This window comes from Trichosurus vulpecula, chromosome 5, assembly GCF_011100635.1.
Source record: "Trichosurus vulpecula isolate mTriVul1 chromosome 5, mTriVul1.pri, whole genome shotgun sequence".
Lineage (NCBI taxonomy): Eukaryota > Metazoa > Chordata > Mammalia > Diprotodontia > Phalangeridae > Trichosurus > Trichosurus vulpecula.
The window spans coordinates 59,735,352-59,762,874 of NC_050577.1; the positions used below are offsets into that span (position 1 = coordinate 59,735,352).

The 27,523-nt window shown below is 37.0% G+C and overlaps 1 protein-coding gene across 1 annotated transcript in view; it reads left to right on the forward strand.

Moving 5' to 3' along the window:
• Positions 1-27,523, forward strand: part of PLXDC2 (plexin domain containing 2) — a 518,063-nt gene that overhangs the window by 378,347 nt on the left and 112,193 nt on the right. The window contains exon 7 of the mRNA XM_036758389.1: positions 17,363-17,462. Coding sequence (XP_036614284.1) covers positions 17,363-17,462 — 100 coding nt within the window. The remainder of the gene's footprint in view (positions 1-17,362; positions 17,463-27,523) is intronic.

Below are 27,523 nucleotides of genomic sequence, written 5' to 3' on the forward strand. Positions count from 1 at the left end.
AGTTGCAAATTGTCCTCCAGAATGGTTGGTTGAGTTCACCACTCCACCAACAATGCATTACTGTCACATTTTTTTTTCTCATATCCCCTCCAACACTTGTGATTTTACTTTTCTCTTATTTTATTAAATGTAATAGATCTGAAATGGTACCTCAGAGTTGTTTTAATATGGATTTCTTTAAGCAATAGTCATTTAGAGCATTTTATATAAATATAGATAGCTTGGCTTTCTTCTGAGAACTGCCTGTCCATACCCTTTGACCATTTATCAATTGGAGAATGACTCATTATTGTAAATTTGAATCAATTGTCTGTATATTTGAGAAATGAAGCCTTTGTCAGAGAAACTTGCTACAAATTTCCTGCCCCCCCCCCAGTTTTCTGTTTTCCTTCTAATCTTGGCTGCATTTGTTTTGTTTTAGTGACATCATCTTATTTAATTTAATGTAATCAAAATTGTTCATTTTATATTTTGTAATGCTCTCTATCATTTGTTTGGTCATAAATTCTTCCTTTATGTAGAGATCTGATGACTAAACTATTTCATGTTCCCCAAACTTGTTTGTAGTTTTACCATTTATGTCTAAATCTGTACACATTTTGACCCTATAAGGAAATATGGTGTGAGATGTTGGTCTATACCTTATTTTTGCCAAACTACCTTCCCATTTTCCCAGCATTTTTGTCAAACAATGAATTGTTGTCCCAAAATTTGGGATCTTTGTGTTCATCAAACACTAGATTACTATGGTCACTATCTACTATGTATTATGTACCTAATCTATTCCTCTGATCCACCACTCCATTTCTTAGTTGGTACCAGATTATTTTGATGATTATGGCTTTGTAATACAGTTGGGGAGGCAGAAGGCAGCTTGTGGCAAAATAGAATGCTGGGCCTGGAGTCATCTTCATGAGTTCAAAGCTGGCCTCAGACACTTACTAGCTATGTGACCCTAAACAAGTCATTTTCCCTGTTTTCATTAGTTCCTCATCTGTATAATTAGCTGCATAAGGAAATGGCAAGTCACTCCAGTATCTTTGCCAAAAAAACTCTAAATGGCATCACAAAGAATTAGACACAATTGAAAAAATGTCTTACCAACAACAAAATCCAGTTTGAGGTTTAGAACTGCTACGCCACCTTCCTTCAAATTTTTTCATTAATTCCCTTGATATTATTGACATTTGTTCTTCCAGAATTTTGTTAGCATTTTTCTAGTTCTACTAAGCAAATTTTGGTAGTTTGGTATTGCACTGAATAAATAAATTAGGCAGAATTTCCCTTTTTTATATTGGCTTGGCTTGCCCATTAGCAATTAATAGCTTTCCATTCGTTCAGATCTTTATTTGTGTGAAAAGTATTTTGTAATCATGTTCAAATAGTTCTAGGATTTGTCTTGGCAGGTAGATTCCAAAATATTGTATGTTGTCTACAATATACAGTATGGAATATATGTATATGGAATTTCTCTGTCTCTTGTAATTGGACTTTGTTGTTAACATATAGAAATACTGAGGATTCATGTGCGGTTACTTTATGTCCTGCAAATTTGCTAAAGTTGTTAATCATTTCACCCAGTTTTTTTAATTGTTTCTCTAGTATTCTATGACTATACCATCATATCATGGGCAAAGAGTGATAGTTTTGTTTCCCCACTGCCTATTCTAATTTCTTTAACTTCTTTTTGTTGTCTTATTGCTATACCTAGAATTTCTAATACAATATTGAACACTAGTGGCGATAATATCCATCCACTTCTTTTTTCATTATGTATCTCTATTTCAAGGGTGTTTATTATAAACAACATCTTTTTGGAAACATTTGTGTCCTTCTCTGTTCAGAACTGAGACCAGGGTCCCTGTTCCCTTTTGGCTGACCAAAAGAGCTCTTCTCTACCCTGAAATTGTGGCCTCATGCTGCCTATGGGCAATGCAGTTGAGAAACAGTACCTGATCCTGAGCTTAATGTCAGTACACGGTCCCCCATAATATCTTTCTCTAACTTGTCCAATCCTCTTGCCCTTTGTGGGGTGAGAGTTATCTGCCTTCAAGGTCCACTGCTCACATTGCTATTGTATTTGTTCCAGGTTGACTCCCATCCCAATATCACAAACCTCTTTTGCTAACCTCCTAAGATGTCTCAGGCTGGAAAATGTCTCACCCCAAATTTGTTGGCTATTCCAGTCCAGAAATCAATTTAGTTTGTTATTTAATTTATTTGGACAGGAATGTTATGAGAGTTGGCTGGATTGCTGCCTCTACTCTGCCATCTTGGCAGCCCTTCTCATTCAATACAAATTTTGAATTGACTAATAGATCATACAGTCATAGATCCAAAGTGGGAAGGGAATTCATCAGCCTTCTAGAATATGCCCCCATTTTACAGATGAGGAAACTAAGAACCAAAGAGGTTAAATGATTTTCTCAAAGCCTAGTGATAATAAATGACAGGGTCTATATTTGAACGCACATAACTTGTGTGACTAAAGCTAAAAAGTACCTTTAAAAATCACCAGAATTAGGTGGCTGAATATCACATGAATAGTATCATTGTTCCTGCTATTGCTTTGAGTGACATTACTTTCGAATTGGCACATAATTTGTATTGTGAAGCTCACATTGAACAATATAGCCCATGCTGAGTTTCTCTGCAGGACATAATAGAGAACCGATCCTATAATGGAAACAAATGACTCTTATTTGCTTTTGGGGTGATATGATAGGAAGAAAAGGGTTGACTGGTGACAGAACTGAGAGAAAACTTTTATTACCTATAGCTCTGGCCACAAGCTTTTATCACATTGCACTGGTGGAGAATTGGGAGCTTCAAGACTCTGCTGCTTTCCTACAGAGAGCACCACCCCCTATGGAGAAAATGTTTCCTATTGTGACCTTGGATTTGCTTCATCAGAAAATCAGTCATATATGCCATCTTTCCCCCTTTCTTCATCACCTTTCTGCCATAAGTTCCTAATGCCTTCTAGCTACCTCGGAGTCATTCTTCTTGTATTTAAAAATTGTTTCACTGTTCAAAAGAAATATCCTAAATATGTCATTGATGCATATGTACTAAAATGTAAGAAAAAATAATTTACTGAGCCAAGAGTTGAGCAGTAAAGATAAACCTAAGGCAGGACGTATGCTAAATGGTGGTGACATTCTCACTAATTTTTTGTCACCCATTTAACATTAATTAGGATATCTTCTCATCTTTATTTTAGATTAGTTCATAGTCACACAATATGATTTCAGGGGTCTTGTAATTGTACTTCCTTTCTCAAATCTCTCACCATAGCACTCTGTCCTCCCCATTATTGCTGAAGCAATTTTCCTTAGGAAAAGATCTGAACATGCCATTTTCCTACACAATAAACTCCATTGCAACTGGGATGAAATATAATCTCTCCTGTTTCCCTTTTGAAGTCATTCATTCATAGTCCAATACCTATCTTTCTACATTCAGTATATACATTATCGCCCTTCACATATTCCATGATCAAGCCAGACTGGCCATTTCTTTATTACACATGTATACATCAATCTATGCACACCCACACCAAACATTTATCCATCCCTATAGCTTGCTACTGGAATGTACTCCCTCCTCACCTCTGAGTCAGAATCTCTCTCATCCTTCAAGTAATACTGCAAGCGCCATTTTCTGAGAAAATCTTTTCTTTTTTATGATGAGCGAAAGAAAAATTAACTGAGGAAACAAGGTTCAAGCTTGTAAGCATTTTGATATTAAGCAATGTATCCCTGCTGTCCAACAAATTGGTAGTAGTCAGCTTCTTCAGTTTAGGGATGGACCCTGAATACAGGGGGTTTTTACAGGTTTTTATGTATTATAATTAATTAAATAAGGCTAATTAATTGAAACAACCAGGATATAACATTAGTTAATCTAATTTCTAGTTGGAGAAAAGATTAGTGACTTTCCAAGTTGGCAGTGGGAGAAGAGACAGATGTAATTTCCTGAAGTCAGAAAAAAAGAGATGTCCCACTCCCCCCGTGTCTATGAATAATCAAAGGAGCACAAAACAATAAGTATAGGACCAATTTTCAGACAAGATATTTGGTTGGTTTGAGATGTGTAATTATGGGTAAGCTCCTTGCATCCATTTTATGTTATGACTGGGTTTCTGGTCAATATAAACTCATTCCTTAGTTAAAGGTCTCTAAGCAGCAGGTAGAGGTGGTCTATCTTCCCAACCATGAAGGTCTAGATTCAAATAATACAATAAGGTTTTCTCTCACAACGGAATAAAGTTTTCTCAGAAGACAAAAGTTAGACCAAACCCATAGTTGAGTAGAAAGGGAACTGAGCTAGCTCTGGGACCAAATCACAAGATGGAGTTAGTGTGGTTCCCTTGATTCCAACAATTAACCACTTGCTGTCCAATCCCCTCAATTCCCTCATTTCCCACTTGCTGCTAGTGCACTACTCCCTTCCAATTATCTTATGTTTCATTCCCTTGTATGCATTTGTATTTTGGTGTACACTAAATACATGCTTTTTTCTGATCAAATACAAGCTCCTCGAGAACAAGAATTTTTTCGTTCTTTGTTTTGTGTGCCAAATGCCAGGCACAGTTCCTGCTTAATTTACAAATACTTCCTGAGGGAACAATTGATCAAAATCCTTCTGCAATCTCTTAGCCTAGTTTGGAGACAAACTCAATTTTCTTAAGGCCTATGCTTGTTTATCCAGAGCTCATGTAAGTCCTACCAAGGTAATAAACAAACCGATGAACAAACAAAAATAAATGAATGAATGAATGAATATATATATATTATATATACATATATATATATATATATATATATATATATAAATGCACACACAAACACACATTGGATAGGCTATTTGGCAATAAGGGATTGGGCTTAGTAAGAGAAATTTGTCTTAGGATGAACCAGCTAAGTGTGAAAAGACTCATTCTAGGCAATTCAGTTTATTTATTAACTGCCTATGAAAAGCACAATGATAGATGCTGGGTATAAAAAGACAGAAAGGACACGGACTCTGCCCTTAAGGTACACAGTCCTTGAGAGATTTGGCATCATCATAAATAATATTATAAAAGGTAGAATGTGATATGGTCAAAGAAATCCAGGCAGAATTCTACAGTAAAAAGTGAAGAGGCAGAGAGTCAGAAATGGTTTTGTGGAGGATATTGCTCCTTAGCTGGGTCTAGAAAGATTTCAACAGAATGAAATAAGGGATAGATCGAATTTTATTCATATGGGTCAATGTAATTACTTGAACAAAAGTAGATGAGTGCAGGATAGAATTAAAAAATGATAATCTAGACTCCTTTAGATTATATAATAAGAAATTGTTTCTACTGGCAGTTGAAAGTTCATTGTGATGACCTTATATTTTACCAATTCCTGCTCAAGAAAGCTAAAAGTTTAGTACTAAAATTCTTAGAATCACGACCACCCACAGTACTGATCTACACTTAAGGAGTTCCTTTAGAGTTCTCCTCTAAAATTTTTCAGGACATTTTAGATTCCATCCATTGAATTTATGATGGAAGAAATATACACTTAGGATGGGAAAAGGTCTCCCTGGGAAAGCTTTATGTAAGAACTTATTTGCCCTAACATAAGACAAATATGGGTCAAGGATGTCACCAATGTCCTCAAACAGATGAAACAAAAAACAATAAACCGACAAAAATGCAAAAGTTCTGTTGACTTTCCTATGATAATTTTCGTCATCAGTGTTAATACAACAACCATATTTGGACTTTAACAGTAGAAACCATGCTGTGCTAAAGGAGGAAGTGGTAAAGGCACTAAAGAGGAGAAAGATGGGAATGGCAGCTGGAGTAAATTACATATACACACAGGAAGTCTGTGCTGGAAGGGACACAATTTTGAGAGTATTAAAGGTTCTTTTCTAAGATATCTTCAAAAAAAAGAATTTGAATGATAGGGTGAGGAGTTGCAAAAGTTGTTTCTACTTTAAAAAGATAATCAGGGACATAAATGTAGATGTATGTCCTTACCCTTTTACCTATACACAAAAACTCTGTGACTATTCTATACAATCCACCAATTATAGCCCAGTGCCTAATATTGGCTAATAGAGCTGAAGCCAGAAGGGATCGTAGATGATATTTAATCCAATAATCTCATTTTACTGATGATCAAAGAGGTCATATGACTTTCCAAAGGTCATATAGACAGTAAGGGTCAGAGATGGGATTGATACTCAGGTCCTCTGACAAAACCAGGGCTCTTTCAAAACAAACTGCCTCTAATAAATGCACTTTGTTTGATTGATTATTATAATGCATACCATTAATAAAAATATGATAATGGGATAGGATTTCACAGATGATATTCTGTAGTAAACCACTTCTGCTCAGGCCCACAGTTAACTTAAAGCTGTAGAGAATTATTTTTTTTAAATCCCTGCAATTCAAACAACCAAATGTACTCTGAAAAACTTGTGTGCAACAAGGTGTCTAAGGTCATATAAGATACTTTGATAAATATAACATGAAATGACTTTTTTGGATTATTCATATCAAGCAAGGCATAAAAGAGAGAGAGAGAGAGAGAGAGAGAAAGAGAGAGAGAGAGAGAGAGAGTGAGTTTACCAAAGGTGCTTTCCACTGTAACAAAGGAGATGTATCACTAAGAACATAAGAAAAACTGTCTCTGGATAGTGAGTTTCTCCAGATGTTTCTGTTTTCTGTTGTAGAAGACATTGTTCCATTTTCATTAAATCCTGTAATATCACAGAGCCTCTCAAGTGAGACCTATAGTTAATCAAATAGTTCACAGAGGACAAGCAAAGGAGCTGAAGAATGTCTATGATACATATTATTAGAATAGATTACATGGCCAGTCCATTTAACCAACCCTTCACTCCATACATCTTGGATAGACACTGTAGATAATGAATTAAATAAAAAAGAGGGCTGCCTGAACTGGCTTTGGGAAATTGTGCAGTAATGACTTTCACCTTCTTAAGTGAAGCACCAAACAAGTTGTTTTGACAACGAAATACACCATCTTGTCAAGTGCAAAAATGGATACTTTTGTCTCCTCTTTGCAGACATTGATGCTTCTAATTTTTCTCTATTTTTACAATTAACATTTCTAGAGCTGTGTTAAATAAGAGTGAGGATAGATGATGTCCTTGCTTAACCCATTTTTTGTATTTGGAAAGCAGCTAGTGTTTCTTCGTTGTAAACTGTGATATTTCTTGATTTCTGAAATATACTTTTTATCATACTAAAAAAGAGTTCAGCCTTGTCTATATTTCTTTTTTTTTATTTTTTTTAATGCAATTTATTTATTTAACATATTTGGTTTTCAGCATTGATTTTCACAACAGTTTGAATTACAAATTTTCTCCCCATTTCTGCCCTCCCCCCCCACTCCAAGATGGCGTATATTCTGGTTGCCCTGTTCCCCAGTCAGCCCTCCCCTCTATCACCCCCCTCCCCTCTCATCCCCTTTTCCCTTCCTTTCTTGTAGGGCAAGATAAATTTCTATGCCCCATTGCCTGTGTATCTTATTTTTTAGTTGCATACAAAAAGTTTTTTTGTTTTTGAACATCTGATTTTAAAACTTTGAGTTCCAAATTCCCTTCCCTCTTCCCTTCCCACCCACCCTCCCTAAGAAGTTGAGCAATTCAACCTAGGCCACACATGTATTATTATGTATAACCCTTCCACAATATTCATGTTGTGAAAGGCTAACTACATTTTGCTCCTTCCCAACCCATCCCGCTTTATTGAATTTTCTTCCTTGACCCTGTCCCCTTTCCAAAGTGTTTGTTTTGATTACCTCCACCCCCATCTGCCCTCCACTCCATCATCCCCCTGCCTTTTATTTTTTTTTTTTATCTTCCTCCCTCTTCTTTCCTGTGGGGTAAGATACCCAACTGAGTATGTATGGTATTCCCCCTCAGGCCAAATCTGATGAGAGCAAGGTTCACTCATTCCCCCCTCACCTGCCCACTCCCCTCCTCTCCTAGAACTGCTTCCTCTTGCCACCTTTATGGGAGATAATCCACCCCATTCTATCTCTCCCTATCTCCCTCTCTCAGTAAGTTACTCTCTCATCCCTTAATTTCATTTTATTTCTTTTAGCTATCTTCCCTTCATCCTCAACTCACCCTGTGTCTGCTCTCTTTCTTTTACATATATATATATATATATATATACACATACATACACATACATACATATACACATAGATACATGCATACATACACATTCACTTATATATATACATAAACATATATATATGCATATATATGCATATTCCCTTCAACTACCCTAATACTGAGGTCTCATGAATCATACTCATCATCTTTCCATGTAGAAATGTAAACAAAACAGTTCAACTTTAGTAAGTCCCTTGCAATTTCCGTTTCTTGATTACCTTTTCATGCTTCTCTTGATTCTTGTGTTTGAAAGTCAAATTTTCTATTCAGTTCTGGTCTTTTCACTGAGAAAGCTTGAAAGTCCTCCATTTTATTGAAAGTCCATATTTTGCCTTGGAACATGATACTCAGTTTTGCTGGGTAGGTGATTCTAGGTTTTAATCCTAGCTCCATTGACCTCCGGAATATCGCATTCCACACCCTTCGATCTCTTAATGTAGAAGCTGCCAGGTCTTGGGTTATTCTGATTGGGTTTCCACAATATTCAAATTGTTTCTTTCTGGCTGCTTGCAGTATTTTCTCCTTGATCTGGGAGCTCTGGAATTTGGCAACAATATTCCTAGGAGATTTCTTTTTGGGATCTATTTGCGGAGGCAATCGATGGATTCTTTCAATTTCTATTTTGCCCTGTGGCTCTAGAATATCAGGGCAGTTCTCCTTGATAATTTCCTGAAAGATGGTATCTAGGCTCTTTTTTTGATCATGGCTTTCAGGTAGTCCAATAATTTTTAAATTATCTCTCCTGGATCTATTTTCCAGGTCAGTGGTTTTTCCAAGGAGATATTTCACATTGTCTTCCATTTTTTCATTCCTCTGGTTCTGTTTTATAATATCCTGATTTCTCATAAAGTTACTAGCTTCCACTTGCTCCAATCTAATTTTTAAAGTAGTATTTTCTTCAGTGGTCTTTTGGACCTCCTTTTCCATTTGGCTAATTCTGCCTTTCAAGGAATTCTTCTCCTCATTGGCTTTTTGGAGCTCTTTTGCCATTTGAGTTAGTCTATTTTGTAAGGTGTTGTTATCTTCAGTGTATTTTTCAGTATTTTTTGGGGTCTCCTTTAGCAAGTCATTGACTTGTTTTTCATGGTTTTCTCGCATCCTTCTTATTTCTCTTCCCAATTTTTCCTCTACTTCTCTAACTTGCTTTTCCAAATCCTTTTTGAGTTCTTCTATGGTCTGGGGCCAGTTCATGTTTTTCTTGGAGGCTTTGGTTGTAGGCTCTATGACTTTGCTGTCTTCTTTAGGCTGTATGTTTTGGTCTTCTTTGTCAGCAAAGAAAGAATCCAAAGTCTGAGACTGAATCTGGGCGCGTTTTCGCGTCCTGGCCATATTCCCAACCAACTAACTTGACCCTTGAGCTTTTCAGTGGGGTATGACTGCTTGTAGATTACAGAGTTCTATGTTCTACGTTTGGGGGGGAGGTGCCAGCTCTGTCAGAGCCGCACTCCTCCTTCCCCAAGGACCCCCAGTCCAGACTGGGCTCAGATCTTCGGCAGGCTGTGCACCCCTGCTGTGATCCGCCACTTAATTCCGCCCACCAGGTGGGCCTGGAGCCGGAAGTAACAACAGCTGTAGCTGCCCCACCTCCGCTGCCCCCGGGCCTGGAAGCCGAACCGCGAACTCCTTCCACTCCCGCAGCTTTTCCCACTAACCTTCTCCGCAGTCTTTGGTGTTTGTGGGTCGAGGGGTCTGGTAACTGCTCACGTATTCAGGGCGCTAGGGCCCCCTCCGCCCGGCTTCCGGTCTGGATCGTCCACGCCGCTCAGGCTGGGCTCTGCTCCACTCCGTTCCCAGCTCCCAGCTCCCAGCTCCCAGCTCCGTGTGGAATAGAGCTCACCCAGAGACCATCCGGGCTGTCCTGGGCTGGAGCCCTGCTTCCCTCTGCTGTTCTGTGGGTTCTGCCGTTCTAGAATTGGTTCAGAGCCATTTTTATAGGTTTTTGGAGGGACTCGGGTACGGAGCTCACTCTAGTCCGTGCTTACCAGCCGCCATCTTGGCTCCGCCCCCCTTGTCTATACTTCTTAGAGTTTTTAATCATAATTGAGTGTTGTGATTTGTCAAAAGCTTTTTTCCCTAAAAATCTATTGTAATCATTTTGTAGTTTATTGTTCATACAATTAATTATGGTGATAATGTTCTTACTGTTGAGCCATCCTTACAATCTTCTATGAATCCACTGACATTTGATGGATATATTGCTGATGTCTCATCATGTAGATATTATGTAAAACATTTGTACCACTCTCCTTTACTTATATTCCTCTATAGTTCTTTTTGTTTGACTCTCCCTTTATTGTGATCTCATTTATATCTTAGAGTATATGGATATTTCGGGGAATCATTTCTGTGGCCTCTAAATGTTAGACAGATTTTCCTTGTAAATCTGGCCCATTATCTCTCCCTCCCCCATCATTTGGGAGTTCATTTGTGTTCTGTTCAATTCGTTTCTGAGATTGACTTATTTATGATCTCTATTTCTTGTTTCATTAGTTGGGGTTTTATTATATTTTCTTAGGTAGTCACTTCCTTTAAGTTCTTAGGATTGCCCATCAGTAATTTAGCATAATCATTTCTAATGATTCTTTTAATTTTCTTTTTCTTATTTTCCTTATTCCTTTTTGAATTTTGAAATTTTATTTTCTTTGTCTTTCTCTTGTTCAGATTGTCCAATGGTTTGTTGATTTTTTTTGATAGCTTTGTGTGTATCAGTCTTATAGGCTTTTGGGTGTCAGTATGTTTTTTTGGCCCTAGAACACTGGGATTTCACGTATGAGCTTTACCTTACATTCTTCATCACCAGGCATTCTGGCCACTTTCTTGACATCTTCACATCATGGTGTCATGCACCATCTTTCTTTCCAGCTCCCCTTCATAAATAAATCTCCCCCTTTATAATTTAAGTTTTGTCATGAGTGAAATTCAACAAAGATAGACTGAGACACATTTTCTCCAAGCAATATAACATTTTGGTAATAGGGCATGAACCTAAAAATATAATGGATTGATGACTGCTTCAGTTCAAGCCACAGACCCTGAGATAGAGACATAGTGCCTTCTTACAAGCATAGAAAAAAGAACAGAACAGGACATGTGAGGAAATAGTACAATTAGCTATAAAATTGGTGATGTCATGGGGTTGAGGGCAACATTATTGGCTGAGGTGTGGAGACAATATGATTTTTTGGAGTTTGGAGAAAGTGGGCTAGTAACAATTGTCTTCCTTCCCTCCTTTAACTAAGAAATGTTCATTGTTTGAGCCCACCTGCAAGGTTAGAGATAGCAGATAAGACTTCTTTGGATAGCAAACCAGACATCCTGGAAGGATAGCTTGGTGTTGTAAAGACATTAGACCAGACTCCCTGGCATCCACCCACAACCCCCAGTGACAGCAGATTTCCTTGAGCAAGAATAGAATAGTGATTAGCAGAAGCACTGGATTTCTAAAATCAGCTCTACAGGTGAGCTGAATTCTGAACTAAGTTCAGAGAAAAAGAACCATGACTCTGGTACTTACAGGACAAAATCATTTCACTGAAATAGAATGCATTAAAATGATACAGAATCAATTTAATTTGCTCAGTTCCTTGAGGGTAAGACTGTGTCATCTGATTATATTTGTACACCAAGTACTTAAAACAGTGCCTGGGACATAATAAATACTAAATAAATACTTTACAAATCTTTTATTTCTCTAAATCTTTAAATGCCCACCCACTGGAATGTCAGCATCTTGAGGGAAAGGATAGTTTTTTCCTGTCTTTGTATCCTCATCACTTACACATACTATGAACTTAATAAATGCTTATTGACTTGACTGGGTTTTTATTGAAGAAAATGGCAGTCCAATTTAAAATACGTATTTAAAAGGAAGACAATACCTATAGGAAAAATGTAAGGTTCATCTTTGCTTGTCAAATAATAATGATGGAAGCATGGTTTGATTTCCACTTGTTTATTAATATTAACAAAATACTACTTCCTTATAACTCAATGGAAAAACTGAGGGAAGGAAAAGGCAGTGTTCCTTAATATACTTAGTGTGAATCTTTTCTCCCACAATTTGATTACCTTTCCAATAAACATATCTCCTCACAATTGAAACTTTTTATTCATTTATTTCATATTTTTAGTTTTCAGCATTGATCTTCACAATAGTTTGAATTACAAACTTTCTCCCCATTTCTACCCTTCCCCCCACTCAAAGGTGGCATATATTCTGATCGTCCTTTCCCCAGTCAGCCCTCCCTTCTGTCACCCAACTCCCCACCATCCCCTTTTCCCTTACTTTCTTGTAGAGCAAGATAGATTTCTGTCTTATTTCCTAGTTGCACGAGAAAACTTTTTTGAACATCTGCTTTTAAAACTTTGATTCCCAAATTCTCTCCCTCTTCCCTCCCCACCCACCCTCCCTAAGAAGGCAAGCAATTCAACATAGGCCACATGTGTATCATTATGTAAAACCCTTCCACAATACTCATATTGTGAAAGACATGATGCTCCTTCCTATCCTATCCGCCTTTGTTCAATTTTCTCCCTTGACCCTGTCCCTTTTCAAAAGTATTTGCTTTTGATTGCCTCCTCCCCCTATCTGCCCTCTCTTCTATCATCCCCCCTTTTTTTATTTCCTTCCTCCTTCTTTCCTGTGGGGTAAGATATCCAATTGAGTGTGTATGTTGTTCCCTCCTCAGGTCAAATCCAAGGAGAGCAAGATTCACTCATTCCCCCTCACCTGCACCCTCTTCCCTTCCTAAAGAACTGCTTTTTCTTGCCACTTTTATGATAATTTACCCCATTCTGTCTATCCCTTTCTCCCTCTCTCAATATATTCCTCTCTCATCCCTTAATTTGATTTTATTTTTTAGATATCATCCCTTCATATTCAACTCACCCTGTGCCTTCTATCTCTATATGTATGCATATTCCCTTCAGCTACCCTAATACTGAGGTCTCATGAATTATGCACATAATCTTTTCATGTAGGAATGTAAACAAAATAGTTCAACTTTAGTAAGTCCCTTATGATTTCTCTTTCTTGTTTACCTTTTCATGCTTCTCTTGATTCTTGTGTTTGAAAGTCAAATTTTCTATTCGGCTCTGGTCTTTTCACTGAGAAAGCTTGAAAGTCATCTATTTGATTGAAAATCCATATTTTGCCTTGGAGCATGATACTCTGTTTTGCTGGGTAGGTGATTCTTGGTTTTAATCCTAACTCCTTTGACCTCCAGAATATCATATTCCAAGCCCTTCAATCCCTTAATGTAGAAGTTGCTAGATCTTGTGATATCCTGATTGTGTTTCCACAATACTCAAATTGTTTCTTTCTGGCTGCTTGCAGTATTTTCTCCTTGATCTGGGAGCTCTGGAATTTGGCAACAATGTTCCTAGGAGTTTTCTTTTTGGGATCTTTTTCAGGATGGGATCGGTGGATTCTTTCAATTTTTATTTTACCCTCTGGCTTCAGAATATCAGGGCAGGTCTCCTTGATAATTTCTTGAAAGATGATATCTAGGCTCTTTTTGATCATGGTTTTCAGGTAGTCCAAAAATTTTTAAATTATGTCTCCTGGATCTATTTTCTAGGTCAGTGGTTTTTCCAATGAGATATTTCACATTGTCTTCCACTTTTTCATTCCACTTGCTCCAATCTAATTTTTAAGGTAGTATTTTCTTCAGTGGTCTTTTGGAGCTCCTTTTCCATTTAGCTAATTCTGCCTTTCAAGGCATTCTTCTCCTCATTGGCTTTTTGGAGCTCTTTTGCCATTTGGGTTAGTCTATTTTTTAAGGTGTTATTTTCTTCAGTATTTTTTTGGGTCTCCTTTAGCAAGTCATTGACTTGTTTTTCATGGTTTTCTCACATCATTCTCATTTCTCTTCCCAGTTTTTCTTCTGCTTCTCTAACTTGCTTTTCCAAATCCTTTTTGAGCTCTTCCAAGGCCTGAGTCCAGTTCATGTTTTTCTTGGAGGCTTTTGACGTAGGCTCTTTGACTTTGTTAACTACTTTTGGCTTTATGTTTTGGTCTTCTTTGTCAATAAAGAAAGATTCCAAAGTCTGAGTCTGAATCTGAGTCCATTTTCACTGCCTGACCATGTTCCCAGGCAACTACTTGACCCTTGAGTTTTTTGTCAGGGTATGAGTGCTTGTAGAGTATAGAGTACTTTGTCCCAAACTTGAGGGGCTGCCCTATTGTTTTCAGAGCTTCTTCTACACAGCAAACTCTGCCACACCAACTCTACTCATCCCCTAAGAACTGCCAACCTGGACTGTGATTCAGATTTGATCAGGCTCTGCACTCCTGCTCTGACCTGCCACTTAATTTTGTCCCACCAGGTGGGCCTGGGGCTGGAAGCAACTGCAGCTGTAGTTCTGTAGTTGCACCACCTCCCCTGCTTTGGGGGTGGTGGCTTAACTGTGAACTCCTTTCACTCTGTCCCCACAGTTTTTTCCCCACTAACCTTCTCTTTTGTCTTTGGTGTTTGTGGGTTGAGAAGTCTGGTAACTGCCACAGCTCACTGATTCAGGGTGCTAGGGCTTGTTCCACTGGGCACCCTGTCTGGTTGGTTCTGGGCAGCCCATGCTGGGCTCTGCTCCACTCTGCTCCCAGCTCTGTGTGATAGATCTTACCCAGCAACCATCCAGGCTGCCTGGGCTGGAACCCTGCTTCCCTCTGCTATTTTGTGGGTTCTGCAGTCCTAGAATTTGTTCAGAGCCATTTTTATATATGTTTTGAGGGTCTTGGGGGAGAGCTTTAGGAGAGGCCCTGCTTTCCAGCCACCATCTTGGCTCCATCCCCCACTAATGAAACTTATTTTAAAAAAAAATTTGTCCTTTTATCTCTTGGAGAAAGACTAAATCCCTATTTTTATTTGTATTAGAGTAATTGTACCTTCTGCTGAGCCTTTCCCAAATTGAGTTGGTTTTTCTATGTCTTTCCTATAATACGTGCATTCCTTGTTCATATGTTATCGTTTTCCCATTTATTTTTCAAAAAAAGTTAGATGCTCCAGCATATTGGAATTTTGTTTTCAATTGGAATTGAAAGTAAAAAACAAAATTTGCCATTGGGACGACTGTCTTCCTGGTATTTACTGGGAGTTTTAGTCAAGAATGTTAAAGTTCAATGTATAGGCTTGACTTTCAGCAGTGTTGCAATGTATTCTGGGAAATGCTGCCACTTATAAGCTATTAAATCTAACTAAATAGAAAAAGTCTGTTTGGGGTTGTTTCAGGACACTTGACAAATGTTTGTTCACTAGTAGCCTTATTTGTCATTCTTGAGAGTTTTCTACAACCAAGATCATAAGAAGAAAAAGTAATGACGATGATATAGGATCACATATTTAGAAGCAGAAGGGACCTTAAAAGGCATTTAATTCAACTCCCTCATTTTACAAGTAATTATGAAAACTATCATGGGATAGGAAGAAGGAACACTTAACTTGGAGTTAAGATGACTTAGTATTCCAGTTAAAGGGACAGCAGAGGAGACAGAAAAACTATGAAATGCAGAGATAAGAAATGAAAAAGCATTGCAGTCTGGGGCCATTTAATGTAAAGGCAAATAGCCTTATCTAGCCCTTCAGTGTTTCATTCATTATAACACAGTAAATCAATGAAATACAACAATATGGAGTGAATTAAGGGGCAGTGAATTAAAGTCAGACAGACTTGCATGCCAATTCTGCTCCTGGCCCATACCAGCTGTATGACAATGGCTAAGTCACTGAATCTCTCAGTGATTTTGGTAACTCTCTAAGACTATAAACTACAAAAAAAGATAGGTAGATAGATAGATAGATAGATAGATAGATAGATAGATAGATGGTTTTACAAATAAAAAAAGTGCTGGTCTGCATTGGTAGAGTGTGTTTCCATACTGAGTTCCCTACATCAGTGAACTGAAAGGCCTAGAAATTGCCCCTTCCTCTCCTCAAAAGTTGATCATACTTTCTTAAATCATAAAGCACTTTCCTATAAGTAAAATGTCTTCTGTATGTTTCCTCTGAATTATCTCATTTAAATTAGAATTTGATTATGTTTAGATTCCAGAGACGGAAAAAAGGTTTTGTTGTTTTTTTATGTTTTAATTGCTTAGCATCATGAAACATATTTATTGAGTCCCTACGTGTGTGTGGTACTCTTGTCAACTGAACAAAACAAGTTCAACGGTCCTGGTCATTGCTGATTCACTTTTATGGTCTTCTGAGGACTCTTTATTATCCAACATCTGTGGTTACCAAATGAGATAATGTGTGTAAAACACTTGGTGAACCTTAAAGTGCCATCTCTATAAATGCCAACAATCTACAGGTCAAGGAGCTGCTTTTATGCTTTCATTTCATTCATGATAACAGCTTCCATTAATATTAAGCTTTAAGGATTCAGTGTGCTTTGCACACAACAGCTCTGTGATAGAAATGTCAAAAGCATTTTTCAGATGAGGAGACTGGGAATCAGAGATCAAGTGACTTGTCCAAGGTCATGTAGCTAGTGAGTGTCTAAGGTAGATCCTCTTCTTATGCATCTGAAGCTCTTTCTACTAAAACATGTTGCTTCTTAGTATTTCAAACAAATCAAAACTGAAAAACTCTTATGAAGACTTTGATGTTCAATTATGCAATTCATAGTCTGGTATCTTTTGCCCTGTGTGTGCATGTGTGTATACACAAATATAATATATGTATGTATATATATATGTGCATATTATGTACATATGTATATATATATACACATATTTATAGCATTTTTCTCACAGAAGATACAATTTACATTACTTTTAGCAAAGTTAGCCTAGGATAGAGAGTTGACCTAGGAGCCAGAAACACCTGTGTTCAAATCCCACCTCTGACATATACTGTGTATGGTTCTGGGCAGGTCACTTAGCCTATAATTGCTATAAGTAACTCTCTTAGTTATAAGTTTCAGAAATGGTGACAACCTGCAGTGCTAGAGGTGGTTCCTCACTGGGAGTTCAAACACCATATCACACTTTCTGACCCTATTCTTCTCCCAGTATTTTAGTTTTCAGTACTCCTCATCTCCCCTCAATCACAAACATACAATCAGCAAGGATCATACTTGTACATTTTCTTGTGCTTTTATTTTACCCCTTGAGAGGATGTTCAAGACTAACATATATCAATTTACCTTTTCCCCCTTTTCCCCCCAGATTCCTGTGTTGGTGACCCAGATAAGTACGACCAACCATCCAGTGAAAGTGGGATTGTCTGATGCATTTGTAGTTGTCCACAGGATCCAACAGATTCCCAGTATGTATGTTGGAGAAGGGTAATGACACAGTTTGGGTCTTTTGTGGGGGCATTTGGAAAGAGGAAGGAACTCAAGGCTGCTTTAACTGTTTGAATGACAAATCACTTAGCTAATTTCAGCTTGTTAATTAAAATGTAATTGTATTTGGTTTATAACTCCCACTGTGGCTTTCCATCTCATTGTTTCTCTTGAACTAATAATTTAACAAAGTGAAATTAAGCAGAACCCATAACACTATATGTATGTATGTGTGTGTATACATATATATATATATATATGTATACACACACACACACACATAGACATACATACATACAACCTTACAGAACATTCTACCTTGATTGCCTAGGTGTTTCTTTTATTGCTGAAAAACAATCAATCATTAAACATGTATTGAATGTCTACTATGTGCCAAGCATTCAACACTAGGGATACACAAAGAGGTAAAAAAAAAAAGTGTCTTCCCTCAAGGGGTTTACAATCTAATGCAAACACGTATTCAAAGCGAGCTATGTACAGGATAAATAGAAAATAGTTAATGGAGGGAAGGCACTGGAATTTAGAGGGGTTGGAAAAGACTTCCTGTAGAATGTGTGATTTTAGTTGGGACTTGAAGGAAGCCAGGGAGGTTAGTCAAACCAAAGAGGGAGAACATTACAGGCATGGGAGACATCTAGGGAAAATGTCTGGAGTGGAGTCAGAGAGGTGGAATATCTTGTTCGTGGATCAGCCAGGAAGCCAGTGTCACTAAATTGAAGAGTAAGGTGCAAGAAGATTGTAAAGGTAGGAGGAGGCTAGGTTACAAAGGGATGCCAAGGAGAGCACTTTGTATTTAAAGTAAATAGGAAGCCATGGGGAGTTTATTGAGTGTGTATGGGGGGGAGGGGTGATATGGTCAGTGTTTTGTTCTCGTCTGGTAGAGACAAATTTGCTCTTCACAGCTAATGTATTCTGAAAGGATCATTCAGGAAAGTGTTGGAAAATGGGAGAGGCAAGGCAGCCTACTTTTAGAGAAAGTAAATGTCTGATGTGATTAGAAACAAGTGACTGTACTGCTTCTCAAGCCTCAACTTAGCGGACTTTATCCGTTCCATTTGACAACCTATATTGTACCATGCAGACTTACCTAAAACTTTTTGTTCACTTACATTGTACACTAGATATTATAACATATGCCACCATCTCATAAATGCTGATGTGCCTTAAACCTCCTCTTCTTCAAGAATATTTCTTGAGTCCTTTTCTCCCTTGATGCCTTTGATTTGAGCAATAGATGATAATGATGAAACGGCTCATGATTAAAACATTTCTTTCCTTTTCAACCATGCACATCCTTTTTTTCTGACTTTTTCTTCTTAATGGTAGGTATAATTTGTCACAAGCATAGGCTGTGTGGTCCTGTCTGAAGCTCATTCTGCTTCATTATGTCATCTCCGGAATGCGGCAGGTAAATGGAGTGGAAATTATTTAGAGGTTTTCCAGGCAATAGAAGCATTGCAGTCCTTAGAGGGGCTAACCTCGTGTCACTCCTTACTGTACTCTTTTAGCATTCAATATATACACTAGACAGAGCTCTGTTTGGTGCAGGGTGGGAATCCTCAAAGGGTTTTCTCCTTGTTAGCTCACAGTTTGTGGGAGGTAACATTATTCAAGGGAACTGCTAAATCAAGGCGGATTTTCCAGAAACTAAATTGTTCTTTCGACAAAGCAGGGATATATTAGTATGTGTAGGCAATATAATAGCATCCTGACAGAGCTGTTAAATAATGTTAGCCCATGGAGAGCCAATGTTTGCTTCCCTTTCAATATGCATGTTCCCCCATTCTTGCCTTTCGGGGTGCTAAATCAACCATGGCTCCAGTCAATTACGGCAAAAGCGAAATGAAAGACTAGTTGTTTCGGTTTATTTGTTGGTTCTTTAGGACACAGAAAGAATTTCAATTGCAGTTTGCTTTGCCTTCTAAGAAGGCACCTCAAAGATCCTGTAGCTAGATTATAAGTTTGTATCTAGTCATTTTTAAGAGAACTGATTAGCCCTTGGATTGGATTTGTGTCTGTTTCAAGGGGACAATTATCTGTTGCATTTATTTTATAAAAGATATATTTTATGGAGTCTTTTGCTGTTTGATCGATTTTTGTTTAAAAATGAAAAATGCAGATGTATTTCCTAATGTGAATATCATTATTATTGCATGCCTCATAATGAATTTGTACCTAGATCGCAACCGGTTTGCTATTTCTGTATTCGTCTCTCTGTGTCATTGCCTATTTGCTATCATTCAGTCCTTTTGATTGATTCTCTATTATCTGTCATCTGTCTCGCTATTTTTCTTTCTATATTTGTGTGTGTGTGTGTGTGTATGGGGTAGGGGGTGTTAGACATTTATAGGAACATAGGTTGTATTTGGGAAGAAAAAATCTCATTCTAAAGGCTCAACTTTGACCATATTTGTTGGTAGATTATACATGAATTTCTTGTAGATTTTATCTGAAAATTAAGAGGCATTCATTTTATATTCATTCTCCCTGTTTCTGTCTTTGTCACATACACACACAGTCACTTAGACTTGTGCCTTAGCTTTCTATATTATTCAAAGAGCACAATTTAGATAAACTAAGTGCCTTGTGATAAATGGATGAATGCTGAAGAACTTCTGCATTTTGTATGTCTTCATGATGTCAGCTTCAATAACTGACCATGTGCTTCAGTCACTTTTGCAGCTGATGGGCATCTGGAGTCCTAGGACTGTGTATCTTGAAGGGATTCTGAGAGACGCTAGTCCATTTCCTTGTCTTTATCGAGCGATGCCCTTGATCAGGCCTAACAGATTTCAACGTATCCTATGTAAAATTGTCCATGGGCAGTGGTTTCATGGTCTCCCTCTTTTCCATTAGATAGCATTGAATATCATCAGGAAATCCATCGTTCTGTCAAATCAAAGGTTGTACCCCCCTCTGCTTTCTTTTTTTTGCCACCTAAATAGAGAGAAAAAAAAACTGATACTATTAAAAGATCATAGGACTGTAGATTTAGAGCTCAAAGAAATTTAAATCCTGTTAATTAAGCCAAATATCCTCATTTAATGTATGAGGAAGATGAGGCACAGAGAAGTTAAGTTGATTGCTCTGGGACCCATAGCTAGCAAATGCCTGAAGCAAGATCTGAATCCTGCAGGTCTAACTACCACTCCGGCCAGCATGCTCTCCATTACACCACCTACATGCCTAAGCCTTCCTTTGTGCTTGTCCTGCTCAAATAATTCTCTTTTCTAGGGCACATTATTCTAGTTTCTTAACTATCTCCCATAGAGTCTATTATCCAACCTTTTAATGATATTAATGGAACCTTTTTTTCAGCTCTTATTAATCTCCATTGTGGAGGTTAGACATAGCCATCCAGGTGAGGAATCCATGAGTATTCTTATGTTAATCTGACCCAGCAAGTACAAGGATATCAAATATAACTGAAATAAAACATTTACTTTCCTGTTGTCATGGAATTTATATCCTATTCATAATCGAACTGCCAAGTTTACTAAAAAAAATTGAAGAGTGTTGAACAATGTTTTACACATATACTCTTTTTTTTGAGAGGGAAGGCTTTTCTTTTGAAAGTCTTTTTTTTTTTCTTTTTTATTTTATTAAATTTATTTTTAGTTTTAAACATTCATTTCCACAAGATTTTGAGTTACAAATTTTCTTCCCATCTCTACCCTCCCCTTCACCCCAAGATGGCATGTATTCTGATTGCCCATTTCCCCAGTCTGCCCTCCCTTCTATCACTCCAGTCTCACCCCACCCTCATCCCTTTTCCCCTTACTTTCTTGTAAGGCAAGATAGACTTCCATACCCCATTGTCTGTATATCTTACTTCCCAGTTGCATTACATATATACTCTTGATATGAGAATACAAGTTCAAGTATTGACTGTCACTTACTACATAGATTCTCCAACCTCAGCGTTCTCATCTGAAAAATGAGAAGATTAGATTAGATGGCCTCTAAAGTAGCTAACATCTCTAAATTTATGATTCTCTCCCTGCCTCCCCTCTAACCCAAATAAATAGAAGAAAAATACCTCTGAATTATTTTATAAAACAAAACAAAATAATTAAAGGGTTTCATTAAGCACTGGGGATTTCTTTCTATACAAATCTACATTTTTGTATGTGAAATCAAAATTAAGTGATTTGTTGGGGCCTCTTGAAGGAAATGATACTTGAGCTGAGCCTCATAGAGAGCTAGGAATTTCAAGGGGGCAGAGGTGAAGAGAGAGCCAACATTCCAGGGGTTGGAATATAGACTGTGCAAAGGAGATAAAATATCATCTACAAAGAATGAGCAAGTAGGCAAGTTTGTTTGGTTGTACAGTGTACGAAGGATAGCAGTGTGCAATCAGCCTAGAAAGATAGGTTGGCATAAATACTAAAGTCAATGAAGAATCATACAATTTCTAGAGCCAGTGGGAGAAATGGTTAGACTGATCCTGTGGGAATTGTACTTTGTTAGTTGTATGGAAGAATTTGTGAGGAAAAAGAATGGATGGAGAAAGGTCAATTAGGAAACTATTGCAATAGTCCAGATATTAAGGGCCTGGAATATGATGGTTGTTGTTGTGGGAAAAGGAAAGAGAAATTGTGGGAGAGACTCATTGAATATGTAGGGCCAAATTAAAGTGAATAATTGAGGAAGACTCAAAAGTATCTGGCTGACTCAAAGGATGATGGTGGTCTCAACAATAGCAATTTAGGATAAAGGGTGAAGTTAGGCAAAAAGGTAATGAATATCAAGGATGATTCAGCTGGGTAGACAACTCTAGCAGGCAATTGGAAATGCGGCACTAGATCTCAAGAGAGAGATGAAGCATAGGTTGCCTATGGACATTGGGAAGCCTTCTTCCTGGGAGCACAAGACAGAGTTTGTAGACACAGAAGGTTAGAGGGATCATGACTTAGTCTCCTTTGCTTTACCCCATTTTCTTTTCTGTCAAGTCTCTCTTGAGCTGATATTCTTTGTTTACTACTTAGTCTTTCTCCTGCTCTATCACTTCCCAAACATGTTACTCAGTAGCCTAGATTGTGGATAAAACTTTCCCCATTTCAATTTAATCAACAGTTGGGTAATAATAGATTTAGAGCCAGAAGGAGCCTTAGAGTATGTCTAAGCCAATTCTCTTATTTTTTTTTTTTTAACAAAGAAACTAAGGCCCACAAATGACATGCCCAAGGTCACACAGATAGCAAAAGGCAGAATTGGGATTTGGAGCAAGGTCTTCTGTACTAGGAAGGATGCTTCTTCCTGCATCCCATACCTTCACTTTTGCATCTTAATATCATAATTGCTTTTCTAAACATCATTAAATAGCTTATTTATCATGTTACTCTTCAGATCTTTCCCCACAAGATTTACTTTTGTATGTGTGCAGTCTTTTTCCTCAATAAATAGAGGCTGCTCATTTATACTAGTTTTGGTTTTAATTCCTTCTTTCCTAGTCTCCAAACTATCATTTTCGATTCCATTATTAATCTTCAGAAGATTTACCTTCCTCCATTGCACTTTAACAAATCTACACACACACACACACACACACACACACACACACACATACACACACACATATACACACATGCACATGCACACACACACACACAGAGCTTAATTAATGTAGAATTTCTAGAAATTCCAGAAAACATTTTGTTAAATGAGAAATGATGAGAATATTTTATTTTATTTTTATAAATTTCCATCTGTAGGTTAGTGGAACCCAAATCTTACCTAGAACATGTCAGGAATAATTTACCTGGAGCCTATCAAGATTCATTTCTTGTGGTTCTTATATAATAACTTATAATCATGGAGAAAAAAATTAAGTTTTGGCTTATTGGAGGAAAAAGATCATTGATCAATCAATGAAAAATTGTTTTTGTGTTAGTACTATATGTGCCAGGTATCAATAAGTATTGATTAAGTAATTGATTATTGATTAATCAATAAGTATTTATTAAGTTCCTACTATTCTTCATAGCCCAAGGCATTGGACTAAGCACTTGGGGTACAGAGAAAGGCCAGAACAGTCACTGTTCTCAAGGTACTCATGGCCTAATGGGGGAGACAATATGCAAACCATATTATACAAGCAAGATATATAGAGGAGAAATTGAGAAGATTCTCAGAAGAAAGGAACTAAGATAAAGGAGGACTGAGGAAGTCTTTCTATTGAAAAGTTAAAGGTACTGTCCTAGGTGCTGGGAATACAGGGATAAAAATAGAACAGTCCCTTCTCTCAAGAAGTTTAGCTCCCACCGGTGTGCCATTGGCAACAACATGTACATTTATAGCTATACACAAAACTTGTACAATGTTCATAAAAGTTCATTGCAGAGGGTGGGAAGGCAATAACAGCTGGGGGAAGGAGGTGCTCAGGAAAGGCCTCATGTAAAAGGTGGCATGTGAGGAAGGAAGCTAGGGATTTGAAGAGGAAGAGTTGCAGAATAAATATATTCTAGGGATGGAAGACAGGACATCTGTACAAAGACAAAGGCAGAAGATGCAATGTCATATGTGAAGAATAGCAAGAAAGCTAATGAAAGAGTAGGAACTTTTCAAATTATATGATATATTCAAAGGTTTCCTTATACATCTACCAAAATTCTACTTATCATATCTATCTGCATATATTTATTTAATACCTAACTGGATACTACTATGAAAAGTCCCAGTCTCTACTCTCCCATGTGACTCTGTGTGTGTGTGTGTGTGTGTGTGTATGTGTGCTTATGTTTATGGCAGATGGAGAAACCAGAGGGAAGGATAAAATTTATTAAGTAACTCAAATACAAATCATTACAGGACTAAATGTATAGGAGATTTCAGACTAATCTTAGGGGTTTAGGGAAAGCTTCTTGTCAGCTGAGTCTTGAAAGGTGTGAAGTATTTGAAGAGGCAAGGCTGTAGGTGGAGCCTGCTCCAGACCTTGCCTCATATTAGATGTTAACACACCACACGGGGAGGGGGGCAGGAGGATATATGAGAAAAAAAGTGAGTGAGAAGTGGACAAAGGTCAGAGCATAAACACCATTTAGGAGGAAAGTGTGAAATAAACCTACAGATAGGAGATGGGGTTAATGGATTCACCTCATTCATCCCCTTAAATGAACAATATTGATCTCAAAATATACCATAACAAACTGAGGCTTGGAAGTCCCTGTAATTTTAGGCCTCTACTGTACAGCAAGATGTGGCACCTTCATGTGAAGTAGCTAGAATTAAGACCAAAAACATTGAGGCAAAACTCATTTTAACAAACTCCATTAAAATAATGCCAGGAACCTATTCACTGCTCTGCATTTTAACCCAGGAGACATTCTTTTGATTAAGTTTAAAATTTCTTTAGCATGTTATCTTTTATCTATGCTTTCACAGCCAGTTGAAGGATTGGTGGCTACTTAGTGGCAGATACCTGCTAACCAGTATCTGATAATTCATCCTTATTCATGAGGCAATGTGGCTTTATGTTCAATATTACAAGTTACAGGTTAATAAGAAAATTTAGCCTTTTAAAAATAAAGTTTGAAGTGTATTTGTAGAACAAAAATTTCCAACATACCTAGGGGGTTCCCTAACTGCTTTGAGGCTTGCTATGTAGCTGTTGATTTATATTGTGGTGTTATTACAAACCTGTTAATTGGATTTAATTTCAGAAAACCTAAAACAAAAGCATGTTCATATTTTTGTAACAAACAAAATCAAATAATTTAATGATTCACATCCATGCCAGAAATCCTTGTTACACAGTGGAAAATATTAGTTTGACTGAAATAGCTTTAATTTTAAAATGAATGTTTCCAAAATGCATGTGTTGGTGTTTATATTAAAAAAATACATTTTCTACTTTCTTACTAACTCCCATTTATATACCATTTTAAGGGCTTCAAACTGCTTTCATTTTTTTCAAGATAACAAAAAAGTAACCTTAAGGATAATAAGAAAAGTTAAGATTTTCAAAGAGTTATGTTCTAAGCCAACTAGATAGTTTCACTTGCTTCAAGTTACCCCCAAAAAAACCTGATTTGGAATTACAGCATTTTTATTAAAGCTGCCTAATAGCTTTAGCAAAATAACTTTATCATAACTGCAAAAAATATTAAGGGGCATTACCAATGTCTGAGGGGATTTTTTTTAATTTATAGTCAATATTTAATACAATTCATGCCACTCACTGCCAAAAGATATTAACTTAATTTTTATGACAAAAGATTTTAGTTCTCTGAATTGATGTTATGTCTGATGAGATCCAAAATTTCTGCAATAGATTTTGTCATTTGCGATTTTAAAACTCATTTCCCACCTTGAAAATTGAAATGATCTAGAAAGTCTTTGTGATGATGTCACTGTTTACTAAATTAAATAAAATTGATTGAATTGGTTTAACATTGAAAGTCATGATTTATATTCCTGAGTCCTTTTCCATCAGTAACTATATTAAGAATATGAATCTGGTAAATTCTAAATTCATGAAAGAGAAGATAATCACCACAGTTTTTGTTTTGAAGTTTTGATGGTATAACTGCTCTAGTTTTTAAGTCAAAGGGTAGAAATTGAAATAAATAAGAAGAGCAAGGACCAATACAGTGAAAAATGAGGCTCTATATTTAATTCAGTGCACCAGCAGAATTTCTTTGGGCACTAAGGCTCTTGGGGACCTCATCACCCACTGAAGGCTCTCCAAAAGGCCAAATAAATGGAGGTTATAAAGTTGTTCCATAAAATATCTTCCCTTGACAGATCATAAAACATTTCAAAGGTAGATAGCATTTGCCCAAATTGAAGTTGCAGTGTTTTGATACTGATAAATGTCTAAAGGACTTTATAAAGAAAGTATGTTCCTTAGTTGTCCTAGGGAGTACTTTGCAACATGGACAAATGATCTGGATATATTTATTTGTGGCTGATGTTTTTGAACCACTTTTGAATATTTGTTTGAGAATTAGCATATTTATAATAGTATTCTTTATGAGTTTGTGGTTAAATGATTTTCTCTTTGTGACCATTTCATTTGTGTAATCATTTTGGGTAATGAACTGTTATGTATCTAATTAAAAATTACCCAGCAATATTCTGAGTGGGCAGTGGTGGTTTTCTTTTTGGCCATTCATTGGTGGTAGAATGACCATTATATCCTCTGGCTATATAGAATATATTACGAATTTATATGGAGCTTTGGTAAAACCATTTACCTGTCTTGGTCAATTTCCTCTCCTGTAAAATAAAAGTGTATGACTAGTTATTTATCCTAACTTTGAAATTAAAAAAAGCATGTGATTCTGTGACTCCTAAACAATAGAATTGTGATTCATTTTAGTTTTAATGATCTAGTTTGAATTGCTTAAACTTTAAAGTTAAAACACAATGAGAACTCTTAGTAATCACCAATATGTTGCCTTTAAATGCACTAATCTACTTATGTGAAATCATTTTAGCACTTCATTGAAAATTACTTCGTAGAGTCCCAAGCTCATAGCTCTGAGCACACCAGAGGCTGTATAGTGTAACTCCCAGTTTTTCAAATGAGATAAGTGAGGCCAGGGAGATTATGAGCTTCCCAAATTCAAACAAATAGTGAGTGTCAGGGTTGGGTCATTCATTTACTTCTCCATTAAATGTATCTGTAAAATAAGTAGTTTGGATTAGAATATCTCAAAGACTGTATCCATCACTAAAATTATATTAATCTAATACTGCATAGAGGGAGTAGAAGAAGGAAATGGAAATTAGATTATCATTAGAGTAGGGGATAAAATGAAAATCAATTTTTTTTCTAAAGTAATATATTAACCCCTCATTTAGGCAATATTCTGCTACATGTTCTCATTTATCTAGAACAAAACCAAGAACTCAAGAAATGTCAAAATGTCTTTGACCAATCAAAAGCAATATCGCAAAGCTCATTCAGTAAAATTCCTGATTTTTACTCTTGAGAATATCTCAGACTCTCGCTCAATGTTTCCTTGGTTTTACTTTACACAGAATTCTAAAAACTGAAATTAATCTAATACAAATC